Below are 15432 nucleotides of genomic sequence, written 5' to 3' on the forward strand. Positions count from 1 at the left end.
ATGAGTTTGAATTTCCATATGGTATCTTTCGCCCGTCTTTTGTTCCTTCTTATATAAAGCAGTGAATCAGTGACTGGTACCTACCTTTATGTGATGGTTCCTTGTCAGTACAGACAACTGAGGCATATTTTTTACTAGCACATCTCTGAAGTCCATCTATAGCTTTACAGTCATTCAGAGTAGGTTCATTACCAAGACACTGTAGACCCGTTATTGATATTTGATAATCATGTGACCCAAATGCTGAGCAACATAGACTTTTCCCATAAGCATATCCCATATCTCGACAGGCTACCTTGGCATCATTGTCATCAAAGTTATCAGAACAGACCATTGTGTAGACCTTGTTCGACCAAATCTGGAGAGCACCATAATCATCTCCTGGACTGGTATTCACTAAAGGAAAACAGAAACAAATAACATTTATTAATATATTGTTGAGATTTTATCTTCTATAGTGAAGCAGAATAGTGCATACTATTCTACAATTTAAAAATTTATAATTGTAGGTCTTAATAAACTTACATACATGACATAATTATACATCTCAAGTAATATTTAAAGTGTACTTAAAACTTTGAAAACACAAGTCATACAGACTCTTAATACATTTCCAATTTATTGTCAACATGGTCAAGTTAATAAACATTGTTGAAGGTTGTACAATGACTTATAGTTGAAAGTTTCTGTATCATTTGTTCTCTTGTGGAGAGTTGTCTCTTTGGCAATCATACCAAATCTTCTTTTTACATAATACAAAAATAACATAATAAATTCAATATAGTATTTAAAATATGGTAGCTCTAATTTAAGCATTGCTGAAAAAAACAAGTCAATCTTTGAATTCCACTATACCTCTTCTAGAACATGTGACTCCTGCATCAGTCATATGCTGAGTACAATAGGACTGGACATTACCCCATCCACGACTAGGACATTCCAGTAAACTAGACTCAGTACTGTCACAGAACATTCCAGATAGGTATACATTTCCAGAGCCTGATCCATGATAAGAACCTTTGTAGGCAGTACCATCAGGGTACCCCAGCTGTTGACAGAGAACCCTGGCATCATACTTGCTCCAGTCGTAATCACATACTGTACCAGAAACTCCATCATAACTAATCTCTACTCTACCATAGTGTTTCTTTCCATCAACAAGCTTAATTTCTACACCTGAAATCAATGTATTGAACATTAACACTTTCTGAAATTCTCTAATATTTACAAGTCTCTTACTACAGATTCATTATTATTTATTGAACACAAATTGTTGTGGATTCATGGGAACAGGTTATCCATGAATTCAAATGTTCAAAGAAGAAAACATTTTCTTTAGGCTTTGTATGCAGAGATTGGTAAAACAAAGAAAATGAAATATCAACAAAAATGCAAGTATTCCTCAATTCATGAACATTGGTAAACACAAAAATAAATTAATCGACAGTGTATGCTTAAGAAAGCCAAAATTTGTTTTGGCCTTCATTTGCAAAACATTTTTTTCAATATTTCATATCTATCATGTGCATTTTTAAGTTTCATAAAATGCAAAGCTTGAATATAATAAATCTAAAAAAAAAGTATATGGTTTTCTGCTCTAAATGTATTTGCTTCAAATCATCACTTACAACTTACTGGTTGTGTTTAAAATGAATTGTGATAATTTTAGGTGGTACGTAACACTACAGGGAGATAACTCTGTAAAATCAGCAGAACGTTTTAATTAGGTTGTGTTCATAAGGGAATATCAGGCTTCTCAATGATCAAAATAAGTGTTTGTCAAACTGTTATATAACCAGTGTAATTTTTCAGATAAAACGGTTGTTTCAAATTTTTTGAAATTTTTATATTTTTGTCCAAGGGTCAAAGTAAATACTTTGTCAAAATTTAAAGAAAAATAAACGAGCCAAATTAATTTTAGTTAAAGTGTTAGGTACCACCTTAAAGACTTTTTTTTATATCTGATTCTTTTAATTTGTTTAAATAAATTATTTCATTTCAATCTTAAATCCAAAAATATATTATTACATTTTGGAAATGTACACCTGTAGAATCTTGCACAGTTCTTACCTGTAGAATTGTAACACAGTACACCAGCATTCTTAATGGACCTTACACAGTCTAGTGATACATGTGGACTAGCATCACATTCTGCTGGAGAAGACTCTGTTCCGGTACAATTGAAATTTGTATACCAAACTGGCATTGACCTAGAATACACTTCTTGAGGGCCAAAGACCACACCCCCTTTATAACCAACCATGTGACAGAAAGCATTGGCATCCTTGTCATCCCAGCCTTCAGTACAGATTGTACCATTCATACCATACTGCTCCGCCAAAACAGAACCATGGTAACCATCTGATATATAAAACTTCTTCTCTGAAATAGAAATTATTGAAATAATGTTTGAGTATAATGTTATAGTATATCATAGCACTAAATAAAAACACTGATAGTACTTTTTCCATTTAGCAAAATGCAATTCAAATATTATAAATTCTGAACTTTTATTGTGGATTTATTGCATTATTCAAACTTCAACTGCCATGAAAGTGATTTATGAAAAAAATAATGAACAATATTTCATTAAAGGAGGCATGTACAAGAAGACCAAACATTTCATTAAAGAAGACCATACATTTGATTCATAAATACATAGTTTAATATTTTAATTGTAAATATCATTTACTGTTCCCTGAAGGAGTATTTAAAACAAAAGTGAATTTATTTGTGTACTGTAAGAATACAATTACAAGTTTTATCCAATACAATTGTATGTTTTTCGACTAGAATTGTATGTTTTTTCAATGTTAGTTCGTGTATATGTTTAGGAGTTTAGTATGACGTCCATTTTCACTGAGCTAGTACACATTTTTTATTTAGGGGCAAGCTGAAGCCTATCAAAGGTTCTGGATTACCCGCTGTGTTGAAGACCCATTGGTGACCTTTGGCTGTGTGTTTTTTTAACTCTTTGGTGAGGTTGTTGTCTCTTTGACACATTTCCCAATTCCATTCTCTAATTAATAAAATACTTACCAGGTTCAAAGCCACTATTCTTTATACACAGTAGACTAGCATAGTTAACAGTAACAGAGTTACATTTAGTTGTCACCGTCATCTTACATTCATCTAAGGTCAACTCAGATCCTTTACAGTCCATATTATAAATAGTACCAAAGGATTTGAGGAATCCAAATGATCCAGGTCCCAGAATCCTAGCTTTATCAAAGCCTATATCTCGACAGACCACATCAGCACTAGCCTGGGTAAAGTTGGTGGCACAGATACTGTACCATTTGTTTTGATTTAGAACTTCTACTCTTCCCGTTATGTAACCTGCTCCTTTCTTACCCTCTAACAGTTTTACTAAATAAATAACAAAAAATTAAAAAAATTGATAGCTGTACTTTGACATATAATTGTTAATTTTTATACATTGTGACTTGGATTGGGACTTTGGGAGTTGTCTGATTGGCACTCATACGACATCTTTTTATTTATATTGTTTTGAAATAAGAAATATTATTGTATAGCAATATACAGTAATATTTCCCACAGCAAGCAACCAAAAGTTAGCGTGCAATAAATTCCAATATTGCACTAGTGCAATAAATCTTCAAAAATTCATGACGTCATCAACGTCAAAATCTAGCTTAAACTAATTTTTACTTTAAATATTATATTGCTATACAATAAAAGGGTTATTGCATGAATATTGGGGAATATTGTCCCTCGTAGAACATATATTGCACTCGCAAGCTCGTGCAATATAAGATTCTACTCGGGACAATATTCCCCAATATTCATGCAATAACCCTATATTACAAATCACTAAAATGTTATCACAGAAATTATTTGAATTAATATGATTTTAGGTCACTTGTTGAATTTTTTTCATATTTGAATTCTTCCATATTCATCAGCTATTCATTTTATTACATTTTAATTAAAATAACACGAAAAATGAAGAAAGTGCAAAAGACACACTTTCACTAGTTAACTAAATTAATAAGGCAGATATACAAAATATTTTGAAACTAAAACTGTAAAAGCAACTACGCTATTCATAATTTTGGATGTGCCGTATGTGAGAAATGATGCAGGTAAATCCAAACAGACTTTCTACAGAAAAAGGTTATACAGTATAAAGGGTTTCATGTGTAAAATAAACATTCCTCTTAGCTGACATTTATATTTCTGTGGTTTATCTTGAATAGAATGATTCAGAAAGGCAAGGCAAAAGCAAAATCTTAAATTGTAATACCAAATGGCTAATGAAGAATATGGATTTTCTACATTGTTCCTATCCAATTTTTGTCAGCACTATTTTTCAAGTTTTGAAATATAAAAAAAAGAACTACATTTTGTACCTGGTATTACTTATAATTGAGAAACATGTCAATCTTGGTTACTGTTATCATCTATCTTATAATTGAGGAGATTTTACGTATTTTCATAGTACAATGTAACTTTTATATCCTAACAGCATTCACTTTTCCCTTAATAAAAAAGAAAATCAAATGTATATTACCATTTTTCCAGCAATAGACCCCAACATGATCTTTACAATCTGGTATATTGAGAACTCTATAGCCATAACTAGAACATCCCAATAGTGAGGTTTCAGTTCCAGTACACCAAATGTTAGACAGGAAAGCAGGCTCATTACCAGGCTTTACCCTAAAACGTTAAGTTGACAATAATATTATTATGTTACTACAATAATTATCTACATATTAGATTTGACAAAAAATGACATTATAATCCAGTTATTATTAAAAAAAAATCTTCTAAATTATTTCACTTTTCCCTAACATCCTTAGTTCTAAATATAAATTTCTTAAAGTAATTCCAGTGTCTTGTAGTTTTTGGTCATGGTGATTCCAACAGTGAGAAGATGAACTATCATTGCTATACAATTTATTACTTGTCTTCATGACAAAAAGGTCAAGAAAATAACATCAAAGTTAGATTATCCTTAAACTTTAAATATTAAATGATGATATATATATGTGCTAAGTGTCTACAACATTTTACAATCTTCTTATATGTAACAAATATGTGTATAGTAATTCTATCATGCTTATCACTAAAATAATTGGAAAACAAAAACATGTGATAAGACAGAATCTATAGGTTTAAGAATTGGAAGTCACTGAAACATGAAATTGGGGTCAGGGACAACAAAAAGATACCAGATGGGAATTCATTTTATTCACTTGTTGACTCTTTCAATTAGAGTTTTTGTCTCCTTTTACATGTTGCAAGATAAAACATAAATTACAATATAAGAAAAAACAAAAAGTCTGACAGAATGAACACTTACGCCATAGGTTCTCCAGAATTATATCCCATACTCCTACAAACTACTGTAGCCTCTTGTTGACCCCATTTATTGTCACAAACAGATCCTATTTCCTCGTCTATACGGATAATAACTCTACCGTAGTTATCACCTCCGTCTCTCAACAATGTATGAGGTGCTGAAATTGAAAAATGATAAATACATGTACTGACATAATACTTATACCATGTAAACAATGGTAAACTGGCTAACATGACTTTTTCATTTTGTAATTTCTCTACCAGAAATCTAGAAAAACAAACCAACATGAAATTCCTATAACTGATTTTAAAGTACAATTCTTGTTTTCACAATATGTTAACAAGGTTTTTTCCATACTCTGTTTTTCTTTCTGTATCAAGTATCATTAGGACAAATCTGAGGATTTGATGATCACTAAAAATATTGTTATATCTCACACTTCTTCTTGCAGATAGATTTCTTTCAAAATAAATGTATTTCTTAAAAATATCTGCCAATTAATTTTCTTTTGAACCCATTTAAACATTTCTTTAGTATTTTACATGTTCTGTGATAAAAGCTAAGTTATTGAATTATCAATCCATATATCATATATATATATAGGATTCCTAAAAAAAACTCATCATTTATTGTTCTTTGATATTTTGTAGTAAAATAGTGATCTGGCAATTGATATTAAATTAACCATAAAATTAATCATTCTTACCAAAACTATTATAACAAATGGCCCCTGCCACTGATGAACTATAACATACACCAGTATCTCCTTTACATTGGGAGAAATCACTTTCATTCCCAAAGCAATGGTACTCCGACACCAGTACAGGAACAGATGAAGGCTTGTGATAGACAGTAGCCACCCCTCCTGCAAACTTCTTTGTCTTACACAGAACATTAGCTGCTTTGTCGTCCCAGAAGGAAGAACACACTTGACCCCATGTGTTGAAGGCTCTGACAGAAACAACACCAAAACTGTGTACACCACCTTCTGATTCCGATCCTCCTATGTTGACCTTTACCACTAAAAATATAAATATAATAAGTTAAACGTACATATATATTTTTTTTTAATTCTAAAATAACATTTCTTTATCGCCTGTTCAGATCTGTCAAATTTATTCAAATCCACGGTATGAAATCAAACATAAGTTGAAAAATGTTCATTATAAGATTTCATGTGCTTGGCGCTTTATTTACATTTATGTTTATATTGGTTTTATAAGCCACTGTCATTCTTTGGAGGTAATCTTGATGAATAATTAATTAAATGTTGTCTTTTCTTAAATACACAAATAATGTTGATCTGTTCATTGTCTTTTTGTGTCGGGATGTATAAGTACCCGGCCACGTCCACTTTTATTTTTGTCTATCTGCTGAGTTAAGCCTTTTTCAACTGATTTTTATAGTTCCTTCTTATGTTGTACTGTTATACCACTGTCCCAGGTTAGGGGAAGGGTTGGAAACCCGCTAACATTTTTAACCCCGCCACATTATTCATGTATGTGCCTGTCCAAAGTCAGGAGCCTATAATTCAGTGGTTGTCGTTTGTTTATATGTCACATATTTGTTTTTCGTTCATTTTTCTACATAAATAAGGCCGTTAGTTTTCTTGCTTGAATTGTTTTACATTGTCTTATCGGGGCCTTTTATAGCTGACTATATGCGGTATGGGCTTTGCTCATTGTTGAAGGCCGTATGGTGACCTATAATTGTTAATGTTTGTGTCATTTTGATCTTTTGTGGATAGTTGTCTCATTGGCAATCATACCACATCTTCTTTTTTATATCGATACATCCTAAAATATAAAGATTTCATCAACATTCTTTATATTGCTTACCTGTATCAGAACTTCCATTGAAACAACTGACAGCTGCATATCCAAAATATTTGTTACTGCAAACTTTTTTTGTTTGGAATTGACATTTAAATATAGAATCTTCTGTTCCTTTACAGCTTATCTGTGTTAAAGGATACTTGTTGTATTTTCCAAAACTTCCCTGTGGCAACACTGTTCCGTTATTATAACCTAGCTCCTTACAAACAAGCCGTGACTCAAACAATCCAAATCCACTCAGACAGATGTCAAACCAGCTTTGTTCAGAGGTGACAAAGATATTTACTACACCATTGTCAGGTCTTATGGACTGTAATAATCTGACTGAAAGTAGTAAAGGCAGAGTAACAACTATACTAATCATTTTAACGTTATATTGTGTTTTAATGCATGGACAATTTTAAAAAAAATCAAAAAAAATCAAATCAATCTGCAGAATCTGAATTGTTTCTTAATATAAAACAAAAAATGGTTGACATGAGAGTCTTGGAAATCAACTCTGTAAATATGGAAACTATTGCGTGCATTTATTATTGCAATTTATGAAGACTGAACAAAAAATGTCAGAATAATTATTGCTTTTTCAGGAAAATTTTCATGCAAATAAATGTGTTTGATATTAGATTGCAAGTTGTTGTTATGGCGATACACATCAAATCCCATTATTAGCATTAATAAAAATATTGCAATAATTTTGGAATTTACAATAGGTCATCAGAGAAAAAGAAAATAAGAAAAAAGAAAATGAACATTGCACATCAACCAGCAGCAGATGGCATTCATTTATTTCAATTGAAGGGTCAAAAGAGGTATAGCATTTTTACTTTACAAGTTATATGGTCAATTCCGTAATGAACAACATAATGTTGAGTGGCTGTTGTTTGTTGATGTGGTTCATACATGTAAGTGTTTCTTGTTTTTTTATATATACATGTAGATTAAACCGTTGGTTTTCCCATTCATACGATTTTACACCAGTCATTTTTATAGACCCTTAATAATTTGCTGTTTGGTGTGAGCCAAGGCTCTCTGTTGAAGACCACACTTTGACCTACAATGGTTAACTTTTACACATTGTAACTTGGATGGAGAGTTGTTTCATTGCCACTCATACCACATCTCCTTACATCTAAAAACATACCATCTGTATAACACAATACTTCTACATCTCTTTTATGATTAGAACAATCATTGTCAGCCACACCCCATCCTGAATTGTTACACATCAGGATGGATTTCTCTAATCCAGTACATATAACACCACTGAGGAAGATATTTCCTGTTCCACCGTTCCCTAAGTTTGTTGTTTCTCCGTCAGCAAAGCCCTTCTCTTTACACAGAACTTTAGAATTGGTCTTAGACCAGTATTTATTACAGACTGACCCTTTCTGTCCATCGTAAGTTATCTCTACACGTCCTGTCTGGCCACCTCCTACAATACTCATTCTAGGGGCTGAAATAACATAATGAATTATTTAAACATATTCATCAATAGAGATGTGTAATCTATAATACATTGTACATGTATATGACCCACTCTTTAAAAAAACTATGTCTTTCATTAAAAGTAGGCGCTAGTACATACAATTTTCACATTCCAATAATACTATACATATATTAACTATCAATCAATTATGGGTCCTTTTGCTTAAATTTATTTATCAGTTCGATTCATTTTGCTTTGCTGCATGTGCACTAAACTACTTTCAATCATTCCTATATCATGTATATGCTTGCTTTGTCTTCTTCACGAAATACATATTGAGATTAGAATCTTTGATGATAAACTTAACTTTACCACAGTGGCGGATCCAGAGGGGGGGTTCCGGGGGTCCGCACCCCCCCTTTATTTTGGCCGATCAATGCATTTGAATCGGGACATATGTTTGCACCCCCCTGCACCCCCCTTTGCCCTGGGCTAGCACCCCCCCTTTCGAAAATACCTGCATCCGCCACTGTACCATGTTTACTTTCATGACTTAAGGTACATGTAAAAATAAAATAAAAACATTTTTTTTTGTAGAAATTTGTTTTTTACCACAACAGGTATAGTAAATTTGTGTATAACTTGATGCCACTAGTTTTTAAAAGATATGTACATGTATGCAATAATCTATGAAACATTTGTAAATATATTCTAAGTAACTTTGAGGGTCTCAGTTTATGACATTTCCTTGTTGTGTTGAAGAGCTATTGGTGACCTTAAGCTGTTTTCTGCTGTTTGGGTTGTTGTCTCTTTGACATAGTCCCCATTTCCAATTCTCAATTTTATATATGTGTAATTCGCTATTAAAAATCTACAAACTGTGCAATTTTTCTACATGTATATGACTGTCATTTGTGTATTCGTTCACCAAGCCTGAGGGAGTATAGAACCATTATAGATTATGAAATATGATCACATAACATAAATCAACATGATCAATATGATATCTTAATTATTACAGGTTACTAGCACATATACATGTACATGTAATTATATGTAATAAAAGGGTAACGTCCATAAGATAATACATGTCATAGTTATCATTTCAGGATTTCTTAGTTCAAGGTTCATCTGAGGGTCTCCATAAAAAAACAATACAGCAATTATTAATCGTGTGAAAGTATAATAAAAATTATATGTATTAGCAGTTATTACCATGATTGCAGTAATAAAACCTATCACATATCATGCATATACATGTACATCAAGAACATACATGTACATGAATTTTGTATAAAATCAATTAAACCGTAGTTCCATGTATCTTCAATTAATTTACATTTTTATGTTCTTAGAGCCAATACAAAAAAAAAATCTTTTAGATGATTAAAAATGATTAAATTTCCAAATGGTCTTAGGACCAAAATTAAAAATATGTTCACCAAAGCACCTGGGCAAGCAGTGTTTAATAATTTTTGTCATTATACATTGTACATTTTTGTAAGTGATGAACCATTCTTTAAGTCTTTTGTTGGAGAAGATGGAACTAAGTTGAAAAACTTGTGTCTAATCCATTTGTTTTGTACAATAAAATATGTTTAAACTAAGTCGTTTGTTACCCATTATTGAAGACGGATAGCCAGGATAAAATCATTAATAAAACATGAATAACTAGTCTTAAATTCTGGTTCACTGTCCAAAGGAATCAGAAATAATGCTTAAATCTCACACTAAACAAAGACTAAATTTCCATGTAGCAATGTTTGCAGCACAGAAAAGAGTTAACTTGTTGTTATTTGTTAACAATAGGTTGCCCTCTTTCCGTTAAAAATTAATACAAAAAAACACTGTTTCTAACGACATGAATGCCCCACTTTAGCTTTGCAATTTTCCAAGTTAACAAGGTCATTACTATAGAACAGTAAATGACTCACAATTTGAATTCAAACTCTGTCTGGCTGTTGTGGCTACAGCATTGTGCATGTTGTGTATTAGTTTCATGACATATATGGATGGGACAAATTTATGTTAAATTGTGGAACTTAAATGGGACAAACAGACAGAGGGTGAAGGGTAACAAGGCAACAGACACATACACTTTGTCATGTTTGTATTGATAACATAACATAAATGGATGTCAGTAGCCTCATTTTAAAAAGATAAAATCAAATTATTTTACTGGTTTCAGGCAAATACTTTTAAAAATACTTTTATGTATATTCATACTCAATGATACTATTCGATTCCTGATTTAATATTGAACTTATGTGACATGCACTCAATGTAATCCTACACCATTCAATGTTCTAGCTTGTATGCACATGTAAACCTGTTGCCATTGGCAGTTTAAGACCATAATAGACCACAAACTAGGATGTACCGGGTAAGTACAAATGATGTACAAGGTTTATCAACTAGTTTAACATTAGTCACATCATCACATGACAGTATTAATTACTAGTGAGACAGGAACTGTTTCAATAACTCCAATTTTGTAAAACATTTTGTTGGTCGTCTAACTTTTTTGTGAAGTGTATTATTAACAACTGTTTCTTTTTCAATAGGCTTTTTACTTCAGTTAATTATAATTTCAGCTAAAATTGTAATCTTGATTGGTCCCTTTGGTCATGTTGGCTGTGTTTTATATGGTATATTCATCAATTTCCTTGTGTCTTTTATTTAGTTCAATTCAACATACAAACAAAATCTATCATATAATGTTGATCATCAAGATATTCCTACAAGATCATAAGCTAAAGCAATAATAGGTACAAACCTTCCTTTTTATAACACAGCACAGAGACAGCAGGACACCAGAAAACAGGATGAAACCAAGAAGAACTTTTACAGTCGAAAAGAGATGTTTCCTTTCCTGTGCACTTCAAACCACTGACCCAGGCAACTTTATCTGGTTGATGTTTGGTACCAAATACTACTCCACCAATGAATCCTTTACTCCGACAAACTACTGAGGCTTCAACATTGGACCATTCATAAGAGCAGGCATGACCCCACACGCCAAGGTGTTTTACTTCAACACGACCCCATGCATCCCCACCATCTACAATTCTTACATCAAAATCTGAAATACAGTGTGTATTATGTATATTTTCATACAAACCACAAAGCAAAACATAAAAAGACTATATAATAAGTTAAGTAATCTATACATGCTATATAAATAGAAACAGTTTTTTTTAACTTATTTGTTAATTGATAGCACTTGAAAAATACATTAATGACTTCTGTAAATTCATACGTCTACAATTATCTCCAAAAAGGTGATGAATAATCTTAACAATTTTACTATTCAGATCTTTGTGATGAAAATGAAATGTTTTCAGTTGATATGGAAGTCTGCCATGAAAATTGAACTTGTTATCAGGACAGAGAACATGGAGAAGGTTTCACCTTTGAAAGTGTTCATAATTAAAAGGACTGAGTAATAGCTTTACATGTATGTCAATCTTATTTTGATTATTTACATATATCTTTAAACCATTTAACCATTATGCTTATTTTTGGAGACAACTTACTCATGTCAATATTACTTAATGATGTTTCATAGCACACAGCTCCAGCTAAACTTCCTTCAACACAGCTCTGCCAATAATAGTCGGAGAAAGAGCAATTCAACAACCTACTCTCTTTTCCTGAGCAATTAAATTTGTAGAAGGCATCAGAAAATCCCAGAGACATTCCAATAGATCCTCTGGTTGCATTTGTTATTGCTTTACCAGAGACATAACCCAGTTCTCGACAAACGACGCCTGCATCAATATCGTTCCATCTGTGATGACACACCTCTGACCAACCCTTTGGTCCACTAACTTCCACCAGCCCAACATTTGGTTGATTTTTGGCATAGCGCAACTGTGCTATCAGTAAAATAATAGAAAAAAAGAAAATAATAATACATTGTACATGTTTTAAATACATGTATAACAAAAATCTGTCCCCAGTACACAGACCCCCATTTGCACTATCATTTTTTATGTTCAGTGGACTGTGAAAATTGGAGAAAATCTCTGATTTGGCATTAAAATTAGAAAGATCATATCATAAGTAACATGTGTACTAAGTTTAAACAGTTTAGATTCCTACCAATATAAAAAAGAAGATGTAGTATGATTGCCAATGAGACAACTATCCACAAAAGACCAAACTGACACAGACATTAACAACTATACATTGTAGGTCACGGTACAGCCTTCAACAATGAGCAAAGCCCATACTACGTAGTCAGCTTTAAAAGGCCCTGATAAGACAATGTAAAAAAATGTACACTTATTTACTGGCAATTTGAATAATAACAATTTTATATTGTCTCCAGATACACTGATTCCTGACACTAAGCAGAGTTGTTGCCAAGGAGACCAATAAGTGATTTTATGTTAATTTCATTTGTACAACCAGGGATGGATCAAGATATTTTTAAAAGGGGATGGATGAAACCTCTCAACCATATGTCCCTATTTAAGAGAATTGATCTACATGTATGGTTTTACAGACAAGACTTTTAATAAAAATGTATTTATCTGTCTATTTCTATTTTATAGCATGCTCAGGAGTAATTTCATCTGTTATTCATTTTCATAAATCAGGCATTGCATCAGTAGTCATCATGGTCATACCTAAATGTCTACGTCAGGCATCAGTAACTGAGTAAGCAGACTAACAAAATTAACATTAATAGTTACAAAGAGAGAAAAGTGAAAGATAAAAATAAGGGGCATCACACACACACAACCATTGACAACTGTTATCTGGAATAGTGTACTGCTGGTTTTGATCATGGAGGCAGCCAAGGAAAGGCCTCATGCTTATAAGAGCAAGAGTCATTATACACTCAAGAACTGAAGAGTATGACTCTGTATTGAAAGAAGGATAGTAGGAACACTTAACGAAATTTAAAAAATATTTGTATACATATATAGTTAAGAAAAAAGGTCCATTCACATATATACATGTAAGTGCATTTGGTAGTCCTTTAAATCTAGTCCGAGATTACTCTGACGTCCAAAGGCTGTTTGGCCAGACAAGCTGGGGCCGTGAGATCAGAGCTTGTCCCATATCAAAAAGTGGATATTTGCCCACCCAAAATAGATGCGCTAATTTGTTGCTTCTGGAGCCGACTGAGGGCCTTGGAATTATATATAAATCGGGCATCAATCTCTTCTTTTTCTCATTTATCTCTTCATTTATGTAAGTTTCACCTACCTGCCAACCTTTATTTTTCTATATTTTAACAGTTTTCACAGAGACCCGTCGATTTAAACATTTTGACTTTCACTTTCAAAGTTTATCACGTGACCACGAGAAAACAGTGCAAATGACCAAAATGTAACACCTCGTTCATTTACGATGCAAGTTAACTAAATGTCCGAGAGCTTCCGATTGCTATCGTGGTCGGAACTAAATGCTAATTACCAATCTCCTGTAAAGGGGGTAAAAAAACGTGGTTGCTTCTAAATGTTAATCATTGATAACCTCGTCGGACGTCAGAGTAATCTCGGACTATTTAAATCTTACTATCATGGCTATAGCCTATACTCTAGGGGTAATGTCATGCTCATTGTTGAAAAATGTACAGTGACCTTTATGTTCTAACATTTATGTCATTCAGTCTCTTGTGCATAGATTTATCATAGGCGTAACATAAAAATAAAGTGAATACAGTTTTGTGAATTTTCACACTTACAATTCAATTTTTATACGTGACTTCTCACTTTTCTTCATGTTTGTCAATTTTAAAGAACAATTTGTCCTACAATTTTCTTTTCCGAGGAACAACATGCCAATTAATCAGTTATGTGCAAATTCAATCTTAAAAATAGCTTTAAATTTTCCGCCCTGAGATTTGTTTTTTACCGGAAGTAAACAAAACAAATAAAATAGGGAAACGGTATCCGTTTTATTCCGGAATTGTAGCAAATCAAGTTTAACTTGAAAAAGTCCCATTTCCAATCGACAACAAAAACATATCGAAAAGCAAGAAAATATGATTTTAGCGTGACGTCGATCAATATTTGTAATCATTAACTTTATAGTGGTTTTTTTTATAATTTGAAATGTTTAAAGTTTTAGTATTTATGGATTAGGAGAGTACTGGGAGACGATATGAGAGACAATCCTTATGAATAATATAAATCAAATGAATATACAAATATATGTATCAGCAAAAGACATATCAAGCGAAAGTCGCAAAAAAACCCAACAAACAACCAAAAGACAGCGTTCTAGACCTTGTAACAGGTGTGCATGCAAGCTGTCACCATATGCAAATACCAAAAACAAGAACGATCTTTAAAAAAGATATATCCGACCAGAGACATATATACACCTGTGTATATATGTCTCTGATCCGACGTATTTAAATTTGAGTATTATGTTTAAAACTATCATTTCGATAACCTTCAGAAGCACAATGACTAAATGATGTAGGACCTCTTTAAAATCTCCATCTGCATGTAACTACAAGAAATTATTAAGTCTGGTTATATTAAGGCAATAATATATAAGAATATTGTGATGATACCTAAAAGTTTATTTGTCAAAAAATCCAGTGCAAATAAAAAGAAACAAATATACATTTACTACTGTTTACATTAAACTTAATTCATGGTTAACAAAGCTAGAAACTATTGGTAGTATAAGTAGTATCTTTCTGTTTACATTCACCCAAAACCCCGCGGAAATCTTACATGCGTAGGTGCGTTCCCAAAGGTACAACAAAGTTTACATTAAAAATTATATATTTGTCCCGAATAAACAGCTGTCATGGATGCAAAGAGGTATTGGAGAAACAATTATTTTAATAAAAATATAAATCTTTGTAAGAT

The 15432-nt window shown here is 32.3% G+C and overlaps 1 protein-coding gene across 2 annotated transcripts in view; it reads right to left on the reverse strand.

Moving 5' to 3' along the window:
* Positions 1–15432, reverse strand: part of LOC134714735 (deleted in malignant brain tumors 1 protein-like) — a 57329-nt gene that overhangs the window by 18888 nt on the left and 23009 nt on the right. Inside the window, exons 1-12 of one of the 2 annotated variants that reach the window (XM_063576241.1) lie at positions 14292–14449; positions 12127–12468; positions 11367–11672; positions 8306–8617; positions 7168–7488; positions 6036–6350; positions 5330–5486; positions 4535–4683; positions 3040–3369; positions 2071–2382; positions 856–1176; positions 85–396 (exon numbers count right to left, since the gene is read on the reverse strand). In XM_063576241.1, coding sequence (XP_063432311.1) covers positions 85–396; positions 856–1176; positions 2071–2382; positions 3040–3369; positions 4535–4683; positions 5330–5486; positions 6036–6350; positions 7168–7488; positions 8306–8617; positions 11367–11672; positions 12127–12289 — 2998 coding nt within the window. In that variant the 5' untranslated portion in view covers positions 12290–12468; positions 14292–14449. Of the gene's footprint in view, positions 1–84; positions 397–855; positions 1177–2070; positions 2383–3039; positions 3370–4534; positions 4684–5329; positions 5487–6035; positions 6351–7167; positions 7489–8305; positions 8618–11366; positions 11673–12126; positions 12469–14291; positions 14450–15432 lie in introns of those variants that run through there. The other variant, XM_063576240.1, reaches the window with a different exon arrangement.

Source organism: Mytilus trossulus, chromosome 4, assembly GCF_036588685.1.
Source record: "Mytilus trossulus isolate FHL-02 chromosome 4, PNRI_Mtr1.1.1.hap1, whole genome shotgun sequence".
In the NCBI taxonomy this organism is placed as follows: domain Eukaryota; kingdom Metazoa; phylum Mollusca; class Bivalvia; order Mytilida; family Mytilidae; genus Mytilus; species Mytilus trossulus.